Below are 24949 nucleotides of genomic sequence, written 5' to 3' on the forward strand. Positions count from 1 at the left end.
ATCAAAAAAGCGCACTAAAGATCTAAGTAAGTCCCCTCTATGTTGCATAAAATATTCTCCCCTTGTGTCAGAATTCAGAAAAGCTGTCTACAAAATTTGGCATATTATTGATTCGGACCCTAAACTTATGAGAGTTTTTCCAGAAAAACCTAAGCTGGTTTTTAAGCATGCTCCTAACTTAAGAGACCGCCTATAGTCAAAAATGACATACGTCCGCAACCCACGACGTCCTTTCTGAGTATGTCTGATGGTAACTATAAATGTGGCAGTTGCGCCCAACGCGAAACCTTTTGGATTCATTTCTTAAATACAATGTCCCCCCATGGTCTTAATGAGGAATTTGATATAAAACCGTTCTTAGTAGTATATTTTGGTAAGAAACTGTCTGTATTTACAGGTTGTATAACTGTGGGGGTAATGTCCCTTTCATTGTTTGGGTAGGCTTGTATATATGGAACTGTTTATGATTGTTTTTTTCTTTTTCTTTCTTTTCTGTTGATAGCAATGCCATGTACTCCTTTGGGGATATTGATTTTTGTAAGCCCTAAGCCCTTTTTGAAATGTATAGGTTTGTGTAATACCTGTACAGTATGTAAGTGTTCTCTTAATTGAGTGACTAGTGGGGCTCATAGACCCAATCATACCAGTTGACATCACATGGTAGGTCAGCTGATAAGGCCTATATTCCTTCATCAAATGTGTCCACCATTTGCCTGAAGAAGACCCAGCAGGGTCGAAACGTTGCCTGTTGTGCATTAAATAATTGGGAGTCAAAAGCAGTGTTGCGGACATTATATTTTTTCAATTGAGCAGTTTTCTTTTGTCCTGCACCTGCCAGAAGGTGGGATGTGCACACAATAACTGTTTGCTGAACGTGGTGGGCTAAGCCCCCCTCTACATCTGCTCTGTTGGGCTTTCAAGGACTGTTCTTTTGGTTTTGACTGTGTATGTTCATGTATATTACATTATCCCACTAAGAAGACAAAGACAAACAATTAATTATTACTTTGTGTGAGGTGTCCTTTACAGTCCACAAGTCCTGAATTTTTTGGTTTGTGTACATTACATGACTGGGGTAGAGGTGTGTGCTTTGTCATGCACAGCCATGGCTTCTGTATTTGTTGGTACATAGATGATCTTTGCTTATGGAGACAAGGTCAAATGTTCTATTTGTTGCATGAAAGCAAACAGCTAGTAAACCTGGCACCAAGGCCACGTTTTTCCTGGTCAGCCAGTGTTTGCACACAAATAGAACTGGACATTCAAGCAGAGAAAGACTCTCCGCTCGACCCACAGGGCTGCCCCCTCAGAGCTGACTTTCTCATTAGAGCCTATTTCTCCTAATTCAACATTATCTTCCAATGACTTTTTAATATTTAATCTCACCTCTTGTGTCTTGCCCATGCCATAAGATAATCATGGTGTTCAAGAGTGCATAAGATAAATAAGAAAGTAAAGTGTCACATTGCAGAATCGTTGTCACATTTACTGTCACAGTGGCACCTCACAATATTTATTTATTTAAAATGATTATTTTTGTTTTACTTTGATACATAGGCCTACTAGATGTCTGATAGCATCAAGGATGGCAGAATGTGGCACAATACCTTGATTTTCTTTTGTGTCAAAGCAATCTAAAATAAAGAGTTAAGTACAATTCAGTACAAGTACAAATCTATTTTTATATTTAAAGAATCACAATGTTGTGACCAAAATATGTTGATATCATATCATATCATCACCTCAGTGGCTATTCCCACTCTTACAAGTGTCAGCAACCCCAGGTACGGCGTTCTCCCCAGGCCACCCTGCACTTCCTCTGGGCTCCATAATTGCACTGATATAGTTTTTCTATAGTTTTTTTTTATATTACCTTGTCTACTCTCTTATATGTCCATATTTATTTTATGCTGGTCTTTCTTTCTTTATTCTACTTTATTCTTGCACTGTTGGACTTACTCATTTGCACCATCACCATGACACTCACTCTCACAGAGCACCTTACCTTATTATGCACAGAGAATCACAGGCTCAGTCCCTGCCTCAGTCATTGCAAGCGCCTCATGCTTAATCACCCCTAAGCACACTATGTGGATACTGTTTTAGACTTGATTTAGATTTAGTGTTATTTAGTATAATTTGTATTTTAGTATATTCTTTATCTTCCACTATCATTATTGCTTAGTTGTGTTTTTTATATTATATACTTGTATTACTTGTTCTGCTGTTAGTGCATGTTGTGTGTGATGTCTGTATGCTACTGAGACCTTGAATTTCCCCTTGGGGATCAATAAAGTATCTATCTATCTATCTATCTATCTATCTAATCACTCCTTCATCAGCTCTGGGCTCCATAACCACTCCTTGATCAGCTCTGGGCTCCATAATCACTCCTTCATCTGCTCTGGGCTCCATACCCACTCCTTGATCAGCTCAGGGTGTCAGTGCGCTGTAGGCTGCTGTTGCTTGGAGCAGGGAGATCTCTAGGCGCGCTGCCACAGCTTCCTAACATGGTGCAGTTAGATAACTGCAAACTGCTCCTCGGCACACTGGGCTTTCCTCTCCTCTCCCCTGACCTTTCAGAGCGCTCCCTCTCTCTCTCTCTCCTCTCTCTCTCTCTCTCTCTCTCTCCCTCTCTCTCTCTCCCTCTCTCTCTCTCTCTCCCTCTCTCTCTCCCTCTCTCTCTCCCTCTCTCTCTCTCCCTCTCTCTCTCTCTCTCCCTCTCTCTCTCTCCCTTTCTCTCTTAGTGTGTCATGCTGTTTCACAAAGTCTTCGTCAGTTTCTCTGTATGACCAGCTTCCACTTTATGTCCGTCTTTAGCTCTCATATCGTTTCTTATTACCTCTCACCACCACACACTAATACAGTCACTCTCTCTCTCTTTTTTCTCTCTCACACACACACACACACACATACAGAGAGAGAGTCACATTCTCTCTATCAGTCTCTCTGCCTTCCTGTCCCTCTGTCCAGGGGTACAGGGTGTGCCAGCCAACTCCAGATTGTATTCAGCATGCCAGCCCTGTCCCCGGTAACCCACCAGAACGCAAAAGAGACATGAACTGCAAACTTTACCTTGGCACTCTGCACTGTCTCTCTCTCTCTCCCACACACATACACACACACACGCAGTAGTTTAATAATCTTCTACTGGACTCAGCTGCCATTGTCGTTGTGTGAATAAGGTGTGTGTTTGTGTGTGTATGTTTTTATTTTTATTTTTTGCTATTTATTCAATGGGGTTTGGTTTCAAGTTGTAACGTCTGAACGGCGTTCTGTGTCGTCGGTTATTTATTTATTGATGCTGTGCTGGCTGAACGCATTCCCTTGATGTCTCACGGGATCCACCAATCAGGCGCCGGCTATGCATTCCTCACTCTCTGGAGCAGAGAGCACATCAACAGCGGTGCAGAGGAGCCAAGATAGCAGCAGCCCCAGCAGAGGAGCGCAAAGACTAAAACAGCCGTCCATATACAGTGTGTGTGTGTGTGTGTGTGTGTGTGTGTGTGTGTGTGTGTGTGTGTGTGTGTGGTGGGGGGGGGGGGGGACAGACAGAGAGCAGAGAGAGAGAGAGAGCTCTTTCTCATGACAGAAATGCTTTTTACAAAGAGATGACATAACTGAAAATGACTTGCTTAAATGTGATAGCTTACGAAAATCAGAGAATAACAAACCGGACTGAGGGCAAGATGCACAACAACAAAGACAGAATGAGAGAAGATTGAGTACAGGACCACAACAAGGGGGTTTGGTTGGCAGTGAATTAGCGCATTTGTAAGCTTCTGATGTTAGATGTGAGAAAATGTGTGTGTGTGTCTGTGTGTGTGTGTGTGTGTGTGTGTGTGTTTTTGTTTGTCAGTCTGTAACACATTGACATCTTATAATCTTGATTTTAGATTGTGATCTACTTAGATACAAACAACTCCCCCCTGCCGTATGGACAAGACCTTATTACTAGAGCTTAAAGTGGTTTCTTCAGCTCAGGCATGGCTCCATGCAGACTGTAAACAAGGTGGTACAAATGTCACAAGCACATTAGACAAACTGACTCACATTCCTTGAGACTCATATTTTACTTGAATGTACAGCAGCAAATGAAAGCTTTCAAGGGTCATGTGTGCCTGGTTAGTTCCAACTTGACCCTTGAACCACAGAGAGCTACAGGGATTGGCTGGCAGAGAAACCACATTAGCAGAACTCTAGTGCAACACTTCTACCAAAATCACAATAAGATTCAACAAATGTGAACAAATGTGAACAGCCAAATGCAGGCACAGCCTATGAAGAAAACACAGGGAGTAGGCTACTGAAAATAAATAATACACATAAATATAACCAAATTGTTTATTTATGACAACTAGCCTATACTGTAATGAACATGACATGAAAAAAACATTAAAAGTAGCTAAATTTGACCAGATTGTAAGGCCTTTCTGTGTTCAACTGTGACCAGGCTACATGAGATCTAGATCTAGATCTGTTTACGGATAACATTGCGCTGTTGTTGTCAACATCTTCAAGAGATTATTAAGCAGGGTAGAGAGAGATTATTGCATTGGTCTAGTGTGTTTTTTTTTTCTCGTTTTTTTTCAAATCAGACTTATCTGTCCCCCTTCATCACGGCGGGACAGGCTTCTCTTTGTGCGTCTTTTATAATTGCAATGGCACAAACAAGCGTGAACCATGTGAGCAGAGTATAGCCTAACAGTTAGCCCAAGTGCTGACAAACCATAGCCTTCTGTTTCCGAAAGAACAAATGGAGAGGGACATAACTGAATTAAATTAATCAATAAATCATCGAGCAATGCATGTCCACATCAACCCATTCATTCGACAACCAACTGCAAATCCATTGCTCATAAATAACATTAATGTGCATAGGCTATGATATTAATCTTCGAGATGACATGTTACAAATTACAGGCTGTTTTCGATGCTTTCATCCAGTTAATTTTTGACGGTTAGGCCTACTTGAATGGAAGAACACCTAGGGCAAAAGAGTGGAAACTGTTAACATCGGTGATGTGTTGTCTGCTAGTTCATTCAGTGACCTTTAGGTAACTCAAGTGACCATACGTCCAAGCCTGAGTCAGAAATGGGGTTTAGAAGTGCACACCAGTTTCTCCGTCTTACAAATGTCCATTCCAATTCACGCGTCTGTCTGCCTGCCATGTCAGAACTAACGGTCCGCTATAACGGTGTTAACTGCTACTTCATAGTGAGGGGGAAACGAACTTCAAAGGGCAATGGGCAGCCCGGTCAACCCATAGACTGCTACATAGCCTACTTTGTGGATGGTCAGTCTCACAATAATCTGTTTGAGTAGCCTATGCTGTAGGCTACTTCACTTCAGTCTGTAACTCAACGACAGGTTGAAACAGACGCATGCTACTATTTCATTCCTGAGTTACTCGCGCACACTTGACAGCCGCTGCCGAGAGGGGGTTGGACTCGCAGCCTGTTGATCCGCTCGAAACGGAGCTTGCGAAACACCGGTGTCAAAGTATACGCAAAACCTCAAGCCAGCAAATGTCACTAGGTCAATGTCATTCGTGTTTTTAAAATAAACAAAAACGAATTACTTTCTGTATTATTTCACTTGTGAATATAGGTTACACACTTTGTATTGCCTGCGATCGACCGTTGATCTGTTGGACATGTCCTCATTGCAAAGCACTAGACGTGAGTTTGTTTACAAAGCGCCGCGCTGAAATTATTTCTCACAAAAATAAAATGCAAACACTTTGCAAAACAGAATAAAAGCTAATATAAATGCAATTCCTACCTTGGCAGACTTGTTAACTCCGCTGTCTTGTCGCATAAACTACAGCAAAGCTCCAAGTACAAATACGTCCCAGAAAGACAGCCTCTCTCCTCGTCTTTCTGCCAGCGGGCTACGTAGTTTTTCATTTGCTTCTTCTCTCGACCCGCTTGCCCCCTCCCTCTCTCTCTCCAACCGCCTACTTCCGGTGTCTTTTTTCGCATGTGCGCGTGTTTGTTTTTTTCTTTCCATTTACAGCCGCTAGAGTTCATCCAGTGATAAGAGTCCAACAATTCTGCCTATTTATATTATCAATTGCTGAAGAGTTCTCACAACTCTATTCTCTTCACATGTCCATTCATCAAAACCTTCAAACATTCAACGAAAATGTGTGTTATAAATTCGGGTTACATGGCCATATTAATGGCAAATCGCATTGGGAAATGCCTACCACTGCATGGCAAAAATGTAATACACTGGATAGGACGTGAGATGACTGCATAAAGGAACAAGTTATTAGTAACTAAACAAATAACTCTCTCTATTGACCACTGGCATAATCTGAGCATCAAAATGTTAATTTTATGGGATTTTTTTTATGATGGCAGAGTTTTTAATTATGTTGTACTTATTTGTGGGCTTCAATGATAAAGGCGGACAGAATGCAGCAGATGCTTGTAGGATAAGTGGACCATATGACATTCACTTGGAAAATTACCCCAATCTACCCCTTCTCACTGTATCCCTCAATATTACATCTCCCTTAATAGCGGGCCATGTTTTTTTTTATGCATGACAAATATTCATGGCAAAATGTCAGCATGAGTGAGAATGCAAGGTAATGAATTTGAGAATCAAGAAAGATTTTTTTTCAATCATTGCCACTGATGTCAAGACCTCTAAAAGAGTTTCAGAAGTAGGCCTAGTTTCAAATAGCCATGCAATTTTAACTGTTTTTGTATACTGTTATGCTAATATACAATTTGTATGTTATTTTGCCGTAGGTTTGATATCACTCATGTGGACTTTGGTGCCACGCTTCTGTGTTCCAACCTTAATCCTTATTTATATTTATCAATTAATATTATTCTTTTTGTCCTCAAGTCTTGTTTTCTTTAATATCAATAGGAGTTGGATAACACTGTACTGAGGTTGGGTGATTTAAAACAAGAAGTTGGCACTGAGGATGTTGGACTTAAGAAGCCCCCACCAAAACAAAGGCTCAGTGAGAGGTTAAGAAGATTGGTTCCAGGACTTTGACAGCCAGTTGTGGAACCATACTATCATTGGGTATTTCTTCTGTTCCCGAAGGCCTCACCAGCAGCTTAAGCATGTCTAATACACACATGCACAGTGCACACACACACACAAACACAGTCAGTGTTGGTTTTGTTGATAACAAAAAAATTGACAGACATGCTATTCTCTCTCCCTCTCACTCTCTTGAGTGTGAGTGGAACTGGACAGACTCAGGATTTCAGGCTGACTGGTTATAGTGGGCAAAATCCTCATCTTGAATTATGGCACACACTGCCAAGAACACAGCGACCTCTAGTGGTGTAAATATGTAAACACACTTGAAGTTGAAATGAGCAAACATGTAATTTAATCATCTAAAAACAGAAGACTATATCCGTAAACTGGCAGCAGTTGTGTGGGTTCATGTGACTGTGTACAAAGAACTTCATAAACTTTCATAAACACACACACACACACTAGGAGTCATTATTATGTTATCTTGGTTCTAAAGGTGGAATACAGGGAAACTGGGTTCTCACAAGACTGCATCTCGTGGCAGAAAGATGTGCAGAAGGGACTTGAGTGTTTTCTGCAGCACACCATGAGAGTGTGAAAGGAAATGTGATAGAGATGAAGGGGAGACCAGACAGAGAGATTGCAAGGAAGTGATGCCACACACACACACACACACACACACACACACACACACAGAGAGAGAGAGAGAGAGAGAGAGAGGAAGCTGCACATTACTGAACCAGAAGCAGAACTCACTTTCATAACCACTCACTTCCCTTTCCACACTCAAAGTAAAATATGGGCTCTGCACCATGTCAGCAAGCCAGGGCAGGCCACAGAAAATCTCACACACACACACACACACTCAATCAGGCCATCTCGCCAGTCTAGGGGTGTATTGATTGCCTGTTCTGATTGGTAGCTTGCCAGGCTGAAAAGATGGCTGCTGCCTTCAGATGAAAAGCTGAGTCAACAAATGCCACATGGGGAACACTTTTCATTCGTACACCTCCACAAAATCTTTCACACACACATGCACGAGCACTCACTCAGACACACACACACACACACACACATAAATATTCTCTTATGCACTCTCACCACCTCATCTACACTTCCGTTACCCCCCAATCCATATTCACACTCCTATACATACAATACACACACTGCCATGTATAAAAATGCTTTTTAAATTGCATTTCCTCAGAATGGACTGGATTTCCTCAGAATGTGTTTGGAATTTCCCAAACTATTTTGAATCGACACCAACGTGGTCAGTATAATCAGACACTGAGAAATACTTCTGCTCAGCAGTCAAGACCCAAAGTGCAAACCTGCAAAGAACAAAGGTGAAAGAAACAAGCTGAAAACTTTGATTACAAGCAACAGCATGACATCTGTCTGCAAAAACCAAGCGCTAAAAATGAAACTTGTCACAAAACGATGATGCAAATTTGCAGAAACAAGTGTTGCAACGTTTTGTTTGTATGGTCAGGTTATATGAGTCAGTAGGAAAACTAAGGTCAATAGCCTTTGTTGTGTGCATTGGCTACAGTTTCAAGAAAACTCAGATTTTAGGAGCGGTAAAATTGTGCACAGTTCAGTGTGATCAGTCTGATCAATTTACAAGCCAATTTACTCAGTTCCTAAAGATATAAAAAATGTTCCACCAGTTGTCGATAAATACTAAGGTGATCTGTAGAATTAGATGACAGTTGCAGTAGATTGTAACACTCAAATGGAAAGACAACGCAATCTACTAGACATTATTGGCTAACACTAGAAGGCTTAGGTACTGAAGGTTTAGCATGAGGGGGAGATAATCTCCTTAAATTAGGTGCTCTGATATCTGTCTGACAGATTATGACATCTGTCATAATAACTAACATATTCATCCTCATCTTAAAAAGTATTCTCATGTCTTTCACAGCCCACCATTGTCCTGATCCTCTTGTTCGCCTTTTGCATGTTTTTGTTTTGGCTCAGCAGACCGGCCAAAACCACAGCTATCAAAGAGATTTGAAGAGCGACCAGTCATCAAACTGTATTTACAGTATTGGTGTTCTTTGCTCATTTCCCAGCCTTAGAGGGATGGATTGTTTTTTTTTACCCCAATAAGTTGTGCATTCTATATGTACAGCAATTATATACATACATGTTGCTGCAAAACACTCACTGCCTTTTTTCACTGATTTTTGTCATGAATGAAAACAACAAGCCACTAACAACTACATGTGATATCTCATGTTTTTAATGGTCTGCAACGTAATTTACAGGGTTTGCAAAATGACACAAGTAGGATTTACCCTTAGGCCCTGTTGAAACAGACAGACATTGTACAGATGTGTCATTGACCACAATACATTTTATAAAACCGTAAAACATATAATACAGCTCAGAAGAAAAATGAATGAAACCCAAAAGCAGACATGATAAAGGTTAATGATTTGAGAGCGTGCTGGCAGCGCCTGGATGTCAGGGCTTAACAGTTCATAAATGTGTGGATGTGGCAGTTAACGTGACCCTGGCTTCCACCATTTGTTAAATAACAAAGTACAGAATCCAATTCTAATACCATTCCGCTCAGGTCATTAATGAGAGATGAGAAGGGGAGGGGGGGCATTTATGCTTCCGAAATGTCAGGCCAGGAACCTCAAAGAAATCAATGTTCTTTTACCTACTCTGCCACCACCCCCCTCACCCCTCACACCACCACCCCTTGCTGGCAACCTTTCTAGTAAAATGGCTGCCAAGGGATGATTGGCGGGGATGCAGCCTGATACGGCGAGATAAGCCAGAGTAATGTCTGGTGTTGCCTAATGAAATGCGACGTGGCGCTGACCTTTTTACTGTGTTGTGCAAATCATGAATGACTTCGCCTGCCGCCTATTACTTTAGTTTGTTTTCCTCCATTTTATTTCTTTTTTAATTCCACCCTTTTGGTCCATCTCGTTTTTGATAGAGATAGGCCTGCGGGCTGCTGGAACCTGCGTGTCTTCAGCAGAGCGGGGCTTACAGGCGGCAGACCTGTGGGGCATCAGGAGGCTTTCAGGACGCCGGCCCCTGGGGCACAAGTGGGGTGGACGGGGGGGGGGGGGGGGGGGGGGGGGGGCTGCCTACTCGCCTCATCTAAAGTGCCAGAGGCAAGAGAGGGAGAAGAAGCGGCAGCGTTCAAGGCAGTAGAGCTGCAGAGTCAACTCTTAGAAAGGACACACACACACACATATACAGACACACACAGAGAGAGAGAGAGAGAGAGAGAGAGAGAGAGAGAGAGAGAGAGAGAGAGAGAGAGAGAGAGAGAGAGGGCCCTCACAGTAGCGGAGAAGACGACATGGCATAAAGCAGTGAGAGCTGGGTAGGAGAAGAGAGATATAGAGAAATATACTATAAAACATTCAAGGTTAATATAGGGATACAGTTTCCCTCGATATTTGTCTTTACACAGTGCTAGCTTACATTTCTTTTTGCTATAAGAAAAATATAATCATTTAAAAAAAGTTTAAGGTGACAGACAAACACTTGACAGGAAAACACAATTTCTCCCCAAGACATTTCATTACAATGGCAAGAAGTTTTAGGAATATGCTAAGACACAAAAATAAAATGAAAACAGTATTGTCATACCATTCTTTAAATTGCTGGGAGCCATGAGCTGCTAAGAGTAACCTCTAAACCATTCTCTTTGAGCTGAGTGAATTACTTTAAACTGATGGAGCCAACATGGCTTCTTTGACACAAAATGGTCGACTGACTCTACAAACTCTACAATCTAAAGACTAATGAAATCGGCAACTGGCTTTCCTCAAAAGCATGAGTTAAGGCCAGCGCCCATTGGTGGCGTCTGACATGCGTCAAGTGAAGTCTAAGTTTAGAACTCCAACAGAGTAAAGCCAACTGGCGGTGTCGGAAGTTTTGAAAACTGTTCTCTCTCTTGAGCGTCAAATCCATAGACGCGAATGTCGCCGCCAGTGAGCGTTGGCCTTTACAGCACCTATTACAAGCTCAGTATGTACAGCCTCCACTTCAATTAGAAAATTGAGCGGAAATCAAAAAGAACACATCTGGTGAAGCGGTCATCTCATCACCGTGGATAGATCCTGCATAGACTATGATGCCATATCCTCCATGTCCAGGGTGAGGGATTCTGGGGGGAAACAAGGATGGCATGCTTTAGCACAACAGAGGTTTTCAGACAATTAAATGTTCTAAACTAAATGAATGTGTGTACATGTACTCTGTGAGTGTGAGTAAGAAAGAAAGAAAAGAAAGAAAGAAAGAAAGGTGTCTTACCAAACTGCGTCTCACCAAGCGTTGTTGGGGCGGCCTCGGCTGCCTCATTATGCATGAGTGAGTCGAGTGTGCGGGGAGACATGGGGAACAGATCGCTGGTGTTCCCAGAGTTAGTGCTGCATGAGAAACAAAGCAAAACAACAAGAGAAATCAGATTAGAAAACAACACACTCATCTCTCTCTCTCAAACACTTACTGTATCTTTCTATCGCTTTCTCTCTCTCTCTTTCACACACACACACACACACACACACACACTTATCTCAGATATACATACAGAGACATGCAAAAGCATAGACATTGTGTGTGATTAAATCAGTCAGGCTGTTTGGCCACAGGCGATAAGCCAACTGTCAGTTTATGTCTAGCAGTGACACACACACACACACACGCAAACATAGACACACACACACACACACACACGCAAACACAGACACTTGTTTGTTTTTGGTTATTTTGAAAAGGGGTAAAAGTTGAGCATGATTTCCATGAGGGAGCACATATTCAAGTCAAGTAGGGTTGCAGTCTGTGAGAGGTGATTGTTGCAACCCCACACACAGAGATGAAGAGAGACAAAACAAAGGATAGAGAGAAGAAATATACTCCTCTTACTCTACCATGCATCACACACACACACACACACACACACACACACACACACACACACACACACACACACACACACACACACACACACACACACACACACACACACACACACACACACACACACACACACACACACACACACACACACACACACACACACACACACACACAATTAGAAGGATAAGAGGTTAGTGTGACAAGTCCCAAACACAGATAATTCCACAGAAACCAGAGAGAAAACGCCAAGCACATGCTCTTCTAGTTTATGCGAGGATGACAGAAAGGAAAGATGCACAACTAATCCAGACTCCCGGACTCCCAGAGTGCACTTGACATCCAGTTTGAGGCAAGGAGATGAGATGGTGAACTCCCTGGTTCTCTTGTCAGCATGACAGGTGGATTGATTGATTAAACTATACAGACAAGCTCTGATTTTCAAGGTTCAAGAGTAAATATCACCTTCATAAGATCTCAAATTCTAACAATGTGCCCAGGACATGGGCACAGACCATGTCTAAATCCCCACACAGCTGCCAACATCATATGAAATACAGAGTTCTCAATACTCGCACAAAGGTGCAAAGGCCTGGAGAGGTAAAAAGGTGCAGACGCAGAAATAATGCTAAATAGTTTCCTGGAATGCTGCAAAAAGCAGGCTGCTTTGGACCCATTAAAGGCTTCCCTTCCAGACAGAACAAACTCAGAACTTGCTCCGCACTTCATCCTGTGAGGTACCCAAGTCCAGCCCCCATCCCTCCACACCGGTGTGTCGCTCAATGGGTGCCACTGCCCTGCCATGACAGGCCAAGCATGTGTGGCTCCAATGAGCCGAGAGCTCCGGTCACTAGTCCAGTGTGGACACTGGAAATGGCACAGGTCAAGGCCATCATATGGATGGCTATATACAAGCTCTGGGTTCATGTTGGGCTCCCTCTGCCTCTCATTCTCTCTGGGGTCATGGTGAGCTCTCTAATGACACGCTCTTTTCTCTATGGGTTCTTGAGTACCTCATTGCACTCCATGCAAAAAGAGCAGGTGGTGGTGGTGGTGGGAGGGGGGGGGGGGGGGGGGGGCTGGGCACTGATTAACCCCTAAAGGCCCTTTCACACCAAGTCAGAATTTTCAGATAAAGTCATACAAAATTCATACAAAATCATTCAGGTAATTAAATACATATATTATTATTTGTCTTTACATACCAAGGATGAAATTTGTTCAGTCTCCAATTTATTTTTCATCTATCTAAATTACAGGAACGTATGTCTGTGTGTATGTGTTATTCGCATATCTGTTTAACCGTTCGTCCGGTTGATTTCAAACGTGGCAGGTGTCTTGTTACGGGCACGAGTATGTGCAGTGCAAAGTTTGATGCTGTTTGCATAAGAAATGCAAAATGTATATATCGGTAAAAGAAGCACACATTGGCTTTCACTGGCTAGCCACTCCCCTCACCTGCATGTAATTGGGCTCCAAGTTTTCTACAAGAATAGCATATTTGAATGGACACTGCACTAGTCGCAATTAATTTCGTCCTCGGTATGTAAAGACTAGTAAGAGTATTTAAATACCAGTGTGATTTTGTGGGGGTTGATGGGATTAGGTCTGTGACATTGGAAGTCATCAGATAACACCTTTTTGAGAACATCATTGATATCACTATTAGATGGAGATTAATTTGTGCCAGAATGTTCAAACAAAAATCAATTCATCAAAATATCAAATACAAAATTGAAAAAAACAAAAACAAATGCAAAGTGCAACAAAGTATTTGTGTAATTGCAAAAGCAATCTGTGTTTAACTCTTTGAATAACGTGTCTTTTGTTTACAATACCCTCACATTCTTTCTCAGTGATAACATTTCTTTTGTTTAGGCTACTAACGGCTTTGCAATTGCACTTCTGGCTCTTGCGTTTACTGCCTGTTCTCACATGGATGGGTTTCTCTGGGGTGCATTCCTATTGGCTGATGTGTTTTGATTGACAGCTGACCTGTTTTGTTATGTTAATAACAAAGTAAGACTCAGCTCTGCTGGTAGCTATGTAATTTTAGCTTTCACCACATAAACATACTGTATAAACACTTAATAGTACCTAGCAAATGTTATTTTTGCGTTATTTATATTTGCGTCACTTTGTTAGCCTAACATTTCTCTGTATTGTAGTGTTGTACCAAAATTATGACGTATCGATGCTGAAACAATACCACAGTGAAATCCTAAAATATCTGGAGCTGTAGCTTAAATATTTTTCTAGTACAAGTTGGCTCCCTCTTCTTGGATCCATGACAACCCAGTGATTCTTCCTTCAGGTGCCAACTCGTAGGGATCTGCACCGCCAATAAACCGAAATTTCTCAAAATATCGCACCTTTTCTTGTGGTCCAAGTCCTTCCCTATATGCCTTTGCATCTTGGACGCGTTATGAGCTTTCCTGTTCTTTAGCCGCGCATCCAGGTTACCGCCCAGAAGGTCACGTCAGTGAAAACCCTCAATAGGGTTTAAGATGACGTCGGTCCACCCTTTGCAGCTATAGCAGCTTCAACTCTTCTGGGAAGGCTTTCCTCAAGGTTGAGCATTCTTCCAGAAGCGCATTTGTGAGGTCACACACTGATGTTGAACGAGAAGGCCTGTGTCTCAGTCTCCGCTCTAATTCATCCCAAAAGTGTTCTGTAGGGTTGAGGTCAGGACTCTGTGCAGGCCATTGATACACACCAAACTCTGCCTTCCATGTTTTTATGGACCTTGCTTTGTGCACTGGTGCACAGTCATGTTGGAACAGGAAGGGGCCATCCCCAAACTGTTCCCACAAAGTTGGGAGCATGGAATTGTCCAAAATCTCTTGACACTAACATCTACTACATTGGAGACTACAAAAACAACACGCACGTGACAAGTTACAAATTAAAAATAAAATACTAGTCATTTCGTTAGACAGCTTTACTGAAGTGCATTTACACGCTGTTGTGTTTTGATCTGGCATTAGCCATCTAGCTATCTGACAGGATAGGATAGCTATCAACATTACCTTCACAAATAGAACAATTTATATCCACGATCCAATTTTGATCATTTAGTTCTGCTGTGCAGGTCCACTATTTCCGTCACCTGTGGCAGTCTGAATTTTGGCAGATTTTTGGAAAACATTAATACAGCTCTGTTCGTTTCTCCGTAACCAGAAGTGAGTTTACTCCTAGTCAATATTCATTAACTTCCGGGGCAGTTGCAGCTCAGCTCAGCTGTCAGTCAAAACGCATTAGCCAATAAGAATGCACACTAGAGAAACCCACCCACATGTGAAATGTTTGTGTCAGGCAGCGTAAACGGGAGAGCCAGAAGTGCAACGGCAAAGCCAGTTTTTATTTCACTGAGAAATAATCTCAAGGTATTGTAAACAAAAAACAAGTTAATCAAAGAGTTAAAGACCGATTTCTTTTCTAATTACGCAAATACTTTCTTGTGAGTTTTGAATTTTGTCTTTGACATAATTTGTTTTTGTTTCAAATCTGTATTTGATATTTTGATTAATTGATTTTTGTCTGAATTTGAAAAAGTACTGTTTGAACATATTGGCACAAATTAATCTCCAAAAAATTTACCTTGAATGATCTTAAGAGATGTGTCAGTGCGCTTACAAGTTGACATTAGATACCCAGAAAAATGTAAGTTCACAGAATTCACAAGAAGCTGTTAATAACGCCACCAGTTTCTACCCCCACAGGCAACTAAAGTGAATGGAAATGAATGTGATGAATGTCAATATCTGTGTAATATGTGTTACCGGAAAGTCAAAACGGAAGTAATCTACTTTTACTAAGGAAAGGTGACATACATTCCAAGTAGGTTAGAGGTGAACGACAACAAAACTAAATGTGTGAGATTAATAATAAAAAAAGGACACCGCACTGCATGATCCCAGAGGATGTTAAGGTCATTTGATGTAAGACATATACGCTCTTTCTCTCTCTCTCTCTCTCTCTCTCTCTCTCTCTCGCGCTCTCTGGCAGTCACACTCCCACCCTACATGCCACGTGTGCCCCTATGCCTACCCAGAGAAGCCGTTTCCTAGAAGCTCACTCTCCGGAAAGTCCATGAAGACGGAGGGACACCTACGGAGAGATTTAAGTTTTACAGACTGCCACACACACACACACACACACACACACAAACGGACACACACACCAGCACCATACAACACATATATAGACAGACGCACAACACTGGCACCCACTCTCCCACCACCGCACCTATATTATGCACACTCACAAAAAAAACATACCCGCAGTCACACAGTAACCTCAGGATACCTCCACGTACAAACATACAAACATGACCACACCTATACAGTAACCTCAGTGACATTCGTGTGTACACACATCCTGTTTGTACCACACATTCTCTCTCTCACACACACACACACACACACACACACACACACACACACACACACACACACACACACACACACACACACACACACACACACACACACACACACACACACACACACACACACACACACACACACACACACACACACACACACACACACACACACACACACACACACACACACACACACACACAGTGTTTACCAGGGCAGAAAGAAAACGGTTTCTGTTCTCACATTCCCTTTTTCAGGCCATTAAACTTTTACAACAACTCAAAAATGTTCCCTTTCCCGTATCTATTATCTGTGGGCACTTGCTCATTCATGAAACCAAAGCTCTGTTGCTTTTCATGAGCTTATATGAACAAATTTGTTCAGTAACTAGGCAGGAGGCAGTACGTTTTGTCTTTAATCAATGAGCAACGACTACAGCGATAACATTACAGATATCTGTCAAGCGTTATGTGTGTACAGTATGTTTAACTGTAGTGGGGAAAGTACACTAAATATCTTTAGTAAAATATCCATACGATTTGGGTAATACTGGTCAAGGAAGGGAGCTGGGAGGGATGGAAGCTGAATTTTATGCATTTCTGGAGGGGCCGTAAAGCATAAAGACACTATGCTGCTTTCCATCACTGACGCAACTGTACTAAACAGAAAAAACAGTAACATGTGAGCAAAATTCTGATAGCAGAAAGATGGCTGAACAGCAGAGAGAAGCAGAAAGATGAAATTCACTCCCTACACACAGACACATACACACAGACACATAGACACACACACACACACACACACACACACACACACACACACACACACACACACACACACACACACACACACACACACACACACACCATAATAGCATACTTACGGGGTAACGCAGATGAACTTGGTTTTGAGATATGGCTGAATGACTGTAAAGAACACAAAGAGAGACCGATTAGAGAGATTCTGCAAAGATGGACAACAATGGCCCTTTTGACCACTCTTCTACTAGGAAGCAGAAAACTACGGCATTTACAGTCCACTCAGAGCAATCACAACAGCGCCAAATCACCCACCATCACAGCTAACCCAATAGCATTAATTCACATCACTATTTCCTCCTCTGCCTTTATTCTTTCATCAGGACTCGCCCACAATGTGATTATAGAATCCTCTACCAGCAGCACACAAACAGGCATATCCCTGCAGTCTTGCTGGCTGAAATTAGTGTTAGTAGTAGAAGCGGGGTGAGCGGAACATATTAGCAAAAGTTTCTGAACCTCAACTCACCGACTCGACCTGGGGAAAGAAATAAGAGCTGTGTCTTCCATAGTGTTGCAACAGTTTGCTACTTTCTCAGGTGTCGGTAATGATGGTATTTACAATCCATTCAGAGCAATCACAACAGCGCCAATCTCAGCTGACCCAGCATTAAATCAAATCACTATTTTTTACTCTCCCTTCATTTTTTCACCAGGACTCCCCCGCGGCCAAATACTACAATTTTACCAAACACACTCGTTTCAACACCTGAACGATAGCAGTATATACATAGTTATTTAGGGAAGTGAATTTACAATGGTCTCTTTACTCCATCAATCTGACAATCCTTCATTCGGTCAAGTCTGTCTGTCAGTCAGTCTCTCAAATTGTTCACCCCCCTCAACAAAATGTGTCTGCCTGTGGTGGCCATCAGTAACCCCAGCGCACACGCGCGCACACACACACACACACACACACACACAGCACACTTACTGCTTCCATCAGGCTGCTCTGGCTCGGCCGTTGCTTCGGGCCGGCAGTATTTGCCAAAGGCATCCTCCTTGGGGATTTCTGGGAACAGGTAGACCAGTGGCGACACCAGGATGTTGGTGGCATCCATGATCTTGTAGCCCATGATGATCTCAGCAAACGACATGCTGTTGAGCTGCTGCTTAGTGTAGGGCTCCACGGACTGGATCTGAGTCTTGCCTGCACACACACACACACACACACACATATATAAATATGCAATATACGGTCCAACTCCATAAGTCAAATACCCAATCCCCATATTCAGAGATGGCACAACTCTTAACCCTCCACTCAATGTCCATCCTACACAGACACAGACACACACACACACACACACACACACACACACACACACACACACACACACACACACACACACACACACACTCTCACCGCTGATGTCCTTCTCTACCCAGGTGAAGGTGATGCCTCCCTCCTTGCTGCTTTCACTGAAGCGTAAAAGGAAGGTGCCGGGGGGCTTGGGACTCAGGATGGCCCGCTCACGCTCCTTACTGATGAACCCCAAGATGTACCTGACACACACATACACACAAACACACACACATACAGACTTAGGGGTGTGTGTCTGTGTACAGGTATGTGGTGAGCAAAGTGACTCATGTGTTATCACACATCTATTACTAGATGTACCGCACAGCGGTACAAAATAGGGCCACCGCTCAGTCCTGTACATTCTTTCCGCGAAAATAAATCACGCTTGTCAATGTCTCCATCTCCCTATTCCATCCCGTACTCTTGCAACTTTTGCGTGTGGATGAAATTCCACGAAACTTGGCATACCCCCCAGAGATGTCAGGTTAATCATACACATGAATTTTGGTGCAGTTCAGAACATCTTAACTGAAGATAGGGTCAATTAAAGCAGTATAATATTTTTTATTTTTTAGCAGCATTTTATTTTTTTACCGGGGAGTGCAAATCACAAATGAGGGCTAGGTTGTGGGCTAGGTTGATGCGGGCCCTTGAGAGCAACATACTATACAAATTTCGTCATCCTCGGTGCCACAGTTCAGGAATTTATTCAGTTATTTAGGAAAAACTGCATTTGAGGTTTTGGCGCGGGGGGCGGGGGGTGGGGGTGGATGTAGTGGCCCCCGGGGACCAAACGAAATATTTTTTCCGTAAAAGTCTAGTGGGGCATACATCCCGAGTTTCCCAAGTTTCATGTGCCCCAGTGTTTCGGCCGAAGTTAGCCCCGCCTACAACATTTGAGGTCGGGAAGTTCGGTCTGGCATTGCTCCGTTGTGGAGCAACTATGCTCGAACGAGAGCTGTTCGGACCAATCAAATCGGGCTTTACGATGATGGACAGGTGAGCAACAGCGCCTCATCTATCACGTCATCTGAGCATGCTAAGGTTGATTTTGTTTGCAAAAAAAAATAACGCTTTGGCTAGAAGGAGACAGATGGCTTCTAAGAGCCCATATGGAAAATGCATATTATTTTAATTAAGTTTATCACTGAAAACGATTATTTCTGAAAACTTTGGCCAAAGTTGACATGTGGGAAAACTCATGGTTTCACTTTCATCAAGGGAAAACAGCGTGTTGCATTGTGACATGTTGTTCCCTCGTTCGTCTGTAATCTCTGATTGACCCCCTGTTCGAGGGATTTGCGACAGTCTTCCCCAGCTGTTTATAACATGTTTGTGGCATATCGGTGTTCAATGGAATTATTTTTAAAAACGGAGGGGAAACATCAGTTTTTCCTAAGCCTACCCTGCTACGTATCTCTAAGATTTCGCTAACGAGTGTTGTAGGAGATATTGACGGCACAATAACTTTTACAAAAGACCAGAAAACAATGTTAAGGCATTTGTGGAGAAGAAGGATGGTTTGTGTGTTCTTCCTACAGTACATCTCACAGTAAGCTATTCCGTTGCTCTGATCGGTTAGGTATATCCAATTGAGTGCAGAGGCATTCCCCCCCTGTATCGGTTGAAACACGCCCCATAATTACGTCCCAATGGAGCAGTATCAGACTCATATTCTGCCTAGAATTTGAGTATGACAACGTCAGTAAGTTACGCCTGCATGTCTACTGCGAGTTGTATTTGGGCATGCATTAGTTTATGGTAATGTGCTGATTCCTGTAGCTCTAACTGCATGTGCATTGTGCCTTTATATTGAGTATTTGTGAATGTATTAATGTGTCTATGGCAGGGTTGGGTAGTAACGGATTACATGTAATCTGGATTACGTAATCAGATTACAAAAATCAAGTAACTATAATCAGCCCAGATTACAATAAAAAAATTGTGTAATCAGATTACAGTTACATTGTTGGGGATTACCTGATTACATTTTATCATGCAAACAATGAAACAATGAAACTTTTTTATGACAGCCTAGCTATCTTTTAATTTGACAAGCAGTTCATTCGGATGTTCACATTTTTTAGACTTTTTTAAGATATAGTTTGGAACAAAATTATTCATACCCCTGGCAAATATTGATTTTCTACTTACCAATATGTTTTTTCTTACTTAAAATGACACTTGCACATGCCAAAATGTTGCAAGACAATGTGGTAAAAACATGGAATAAAAAAAAGTGTTATCATCTTTTTTTAATTTTTTATGAAAAATTGCGTTTTCAAAATTATTCATACCCTTCTTAAACAATCACTGGAAACATCTTTATTTACCACCACAGCTCTCAAAATGGTTTATATAATACCCACCAAGCCTCTTCATGTCTCCACAATGATTGTAGACTGCACCTTTTTAGCAGCAATCTTGAGTTTGAGGCAGGAACGATAATTTGCCATCACTTTGGCCTTGTGCTCACTTTTTTGACGGATTGAGGTCCGCTCTAAAATGTTGATATTGTTCTCTGTTAACCATTTCTTGCCTTGTTTGGCTGTATGTTTTGGATCATTGTGTGGTTTAATGTTCAAATGCTGCCTTTTGGGGCAGCCATGGCCTACTGGTTAGGGCTTCGGCCTTTGGGCTTGCTGGTTCGACTTCACTAATTCACGGATTGGGATAAATGCAGAGACTAAATGTCCCTCACGGGATCAAAAGATATACTAACTTACTAACTTACATACTATTGGGGCAGGTCTCTCGGCACACTGCCTGATCTTTTCCTCCTAATCTTAATGTAGCCTCTTGTTTTAGTGTTACCGTTTACCACACAATTGAAATGGACATGGTGTCATTTGGGTTTAATGCTTCCCTTTTTTTATGCCAATCTCAGGCCATGTCCCTGGGTCACAAAAATCCAGTAAAAGCTAAATTCTTTGTCCAGGTGTGCCCTTATAAATGTTAAGCTGAGTTATGCATGTTTGGAGAAGAGTGGAGAAAAATAGAATGAGAATTCTTTCATCAATTCTGTGGTGGTGTCTTTTACTTAATGGGCATATTTATTGAAGTAATCCTAAAGTAATCAGATTATGTTACATGTTTTTGGTAATCCAACTGATTACGTTACTGATTACAAAAATTGCCATGTAATTTGTAGTCAGTAATGGATTACATTTCAAAGTAATCTGACCCAACCCTGGTCTATGGTAATGACTGATTCATGTAGTTATAACCGCTGTGTGCTGTTAATTGTCTGCACAAGACATATTCCTCACCCCTCATTCCAGAGAGCCAGGATGTACTTCTTGACCAGGTCAATAATGTTGTCCAACCACACCCAGAAGGAAAAGCCTTTCCCTGCCATGTTCTCCTGCGCACCAATGAACAACAGGAAGAGAGACAGAGCACAATCATACAACAACACACAGCAACATCTAGAAGATTCTTCCAGTGCAGGACATGACCTTAGAACAGAACACAACACAACACAACACAACACAACACAACACAACACAACACAACACAACACAACACAACACAACACAACACAACACAACACAACACAACACAACACAACACAACACAACACAACACAACACAACACAACACAACACAACACAACACAACACAACACAACACAACACAACACAACACAACACAACACAACACAACGTATGCTTGAGGGCAACAGAAATAGAACAGGCAGGGTTGCCATGGAGACACACCTTGCAGAACTTGGCCCAGGTAATCTGACATCCGGAGTAATTCACACATGGACCTGTAGTGAAGGAGTGAGAAAGCAAGGAAAGAGAGAGAAAGAGAGAGAGAGAGAAAGAGAGAGAGAGAAAGAAAGAGATTGAGGGAGAGAGAAACTTGTATTAAAAGTCATTGTTTTGTAATATTTCTTTTTATGTAATACATAAGTATGTGAGATTTTCCTGAATTAACAGTTTAGCATGGTATAGGATCGGTCTCATCATGCCTCTAGCTTTCCTAATTTATGAACGGGGGGCAGGCTGCCCCTTAAACACAACCAGAGTATGTCAAATTGAAGAACTAATTCTCTAAAAGACTCAGGTCTATCTTTTGTTTGTCGTCATAAATATAAAATATATTCAAAAAATGTACTCATACACTCACAAACACGCACAGGCACACAGAAACACACACGTACACACAGACACACGCACGCGCACGCACACACGCACCTAGTAGCTTCTCTGCGAGGGTGGTGAGCTGCTCAATGGTCAGGCCTCTCTTGGTGGTGGAGGAGAACTGCCAGCTGAGGACCTCAGCCACCTGGTCCCACGTGCCCACGGGGGGTTTGGTGAAGAAGTTCACGTTCTGGACAGACGCGCAGAGGTAGACGCAGAGAGGGGTGGGGAGGTCAGGAGTGGGCAGGGCGGAGTTAGAGAGCGTGGGAGAGCTATATGTAGTATGTAGTTTTGATATGAATGTTCACTGGAACAGGGACAGCACCCTGAAGTGTGCGTGTGCTTGTTTACATGTCTTGTGATACATTTGTTTACATGTCTTGTGATATGTTTGTGTACAGCCAGTGGGGGGCGCTGTGGGCCTGCTCACCTTTGGATGGTTGGTCAGCATGTTATACCACAGGATGGAGGCCCAGGCATTTGGCATCTGGCAGATGTTGCTGATGACCACCACGGGCAAAGAATGAGTCTGTGGGAGGACACATAATTGGTGAGAAAGCTCTAATTACCATCCAAAATGTATCGCCAGCAAGGCCATAAAAAGCACCCCATGGGGTGGCACTTTCCTGCGCAGGAAACGTTCACGCAGACACACACACATTTCTATATCTGCTCTTAAGACTGAGATTATCAGAGTAGTCACAATTAGTGCCTTGTTGCCCGGTGATACTGAAGACAGGATGTGCTCGGTGGGTACCCATGGCAATATGCTGCCATTATGACCTCATTGGCATTCTGCGGGACAAGCCAATCAGAGACCTCGCTCCGGCCTAATGGCTCATTAGTATGTTAGCGCACCTTAATGGCCAGAGCGTGCTGTCTGTGGAGAAGGCCCACTGTGGCTGACTCCATGTTCCTGACTTGCTCTCATTAGCGCTGAAGTGAGGCTCAGGCAGTGTGGTGCGGGGGGCATGGGGACATTAATTACGGTACATGAAGTACCTCTTAGGCAGATGGTCAGATAGAGTATCCTGGTCCCTGTGCACAGGCTGTTTATGAAAAGGCAGGCAACTTATTATGTGCTGGCTAGTGTGTGTGTGTGTGTCAGCTCCAGAATATATGGAATATGTTTTTAGTGGTTGGTGGGAGGGAGTGTTTAGGTAGGGAATTGGTGTTCAGGTATTTAGTGATGTCTGACCTCCAAGTCGATCTTGAGTCCTTGGTGGTAGACTTCTGTCTCAAAAGTGATGAGATGAAGTTCCTCTGTGACTATCAGCGAGGCCTGGAAGTGAAATAAATGGAGGAGAGGTCAAATAATGTTGTCATACAGTATTTGGTAAAAGAGAGGAAAACATGCGGGAACTTGTTGCGGGAGATTGTGGGATGTTCTTCACACTCACGTCACTGTTGGTTCTCCCTCCGTTGCCACACCTCTGCTCCCGAAGAGTCTAAGAGAAAGAGAAATAGGAACCATTTTAAAACTACAACTCCCATGAGGCAATGCTGAACATCTCTGTGGAGAAAGGAGTGACGAAATTCTGAGTGAACATTCAGGGCTTATGAATGCTAGCTTATGAGTTTTGTAGTGCCCCCTCTAAGACTCCAATGCCACAATGCACTTGACCCATCTCCCACTCACCAAGTGTTTGAACTCTGCTGAGAGGCTGCCATTGTTGGACTCCTCCATGTTCATCACCTTGGTGTTGGTGCCGAGGATGTTGAATTTACGTGACCTGGACATAAAAAAACGCACAGAAATAAGGCACCGCACTCCACACAATCTGCTTGACCTCGTTTAAGTGCATTGCTCCTGGACACATCTGTACACGTATGGAGGACAGGTCATACTGTAGGACACAAGCGCACACACTTCTCCACGCAAGCCAGTGTGTAGCGCAGTGAAAGCTGTGTGGCCCAAGGGCGCTGTGCGAGTCCAAGTAGAACACTTGCGCAATACATGCATAAAGAACGCAAGCAGGAAGAGAAGCAGGGGAGAGTATAACGTGTGGGTAGAGGATCTGATTGAGACATTTGAGACAGCAGCGCACGTGGTCACATAAAATTGGATTGCTCAACAGAGGATGTGGTTTTATTTTACTTAACACAGCACACAGTGTACACAATAATAGACTCACCCTCGAATAGCGTCTCCGGATTCCCTGCAAAAGAACAAAAAGCAGTTCTGTTATGTTGTTACCGGCTGCTCTCTACAGATTATGACAAAAACAATCCTTCGAAGAAACATGGCCAGATAATGAATTTGAACTTACTTGTCAATGCAGACTTTGATTTTCAGCTGGTAGTTAAGCTCAGGGAATTTCACCAGTAATCTGAAAAGCAAGATCCAAAATCAGAAACCGGTGTGTGTTGACGTTGTCTGT

General features: G+C 42.6%; 2 protein-coding genes across 6 annotated transcripts in view; both read right to left on the reverse strand.

The window, feature by feature from the left end:
• stat5a (signal transducer and activator of transcription 5a) overlaps positions 1-5885 on the reverse strand; it is a 124725-nt gene extending 118840 nt beyond the window's left edge. For both annotated transcript variants that reach the window (XR_012982521.1, XM_076264975.1), the window contains exon 1: positions 5786-5885. The gene's annotated coding sequence lies outside the window, so the exon portion shown is untranslated. The remainder of the gene's footprint in view (positions 1-5785) is intronic.
• A 3359-nt stretch (positions 5886-9244) lies between these two features.
• stat3 (signal transducer and activator of transcription 3 (acute-phase response factor)) overlaps positions 9245-24949 on the reverse strand; it is a 35116-nt gene continuing 19411 nt past the window's right edge. For 2 of the 4 annotated variants that reach the window (XM_076264972.1, XM_076264970.1), the window contains exons 10-24: positions 24839-24898; positions 24704-24727; positions 24208-24301; positions 23969-24016; positions 23767-23850; positions 22999-23097; positions 22623-22758; positions 22140-22192; positions 21690-21784; positions 18481-18620; positions 18049-18264; positions 17180-17222; positions 15962-16021; positions 11309-11424; positions 9245-11162 (exon numbers count right to left, since the gene is read on the reverse strand). In XM_076264972.1, coding sequence (XP_076121087.1) covers positions 11125-11162; positions 11309-11424; positions 15962-16021; positions 17180-17222; positions 18049-18264; positions 18481-18620; positions 21690-21784; positions 22140-22192; positions 22623-22758; positions 22999-23097; positions 23767-23850; positions 23969-24016; positions 24208-24301; positions 24704-24727; positions 24839-24898 — 1306 coding nt within the window. In that variant the 3' untranslated portion in view covers positions 9245-11124. Of the gene's footprint in view, positions 11163-11308; positions 11425-15961; positions 16022-17175; positions 17223-18048; positions 18265-18480; positions 18621-21689; positions 21785-22139; positions 22193-22622; positions 22759-22998; positions 23098-23766; positions 23851-23968; positions 24017-24207; positions 24302-24703; positions 24728-24838; positions 24899-24949 lie in introns of those variants that run through there. The other 2 variants (XM_076264973.1, XM_076264974.1) reach the window with 2 other exon arrangements.

Source organism: Alosa pseudoharengus, unplaced genomic scaffold (genome assembly GCF_046254945.1).
Source record: "Alosa pseudoharengus isolate Yale_2024_CS ecotype anadromous, Long Island Sound unplaced genomic scaffold, YU_APseudo_1.1 YU_APseudo_1.1_scf_4, whole genome shotgun sequence".
NCBI classification, from domain to species: domain Eukaryota; kingdom Metazoa; phylum Chordata; class Actinopteri; order Clupeiformes; family Clupeidae; genus Alosa; species Alosa pseudoharengus.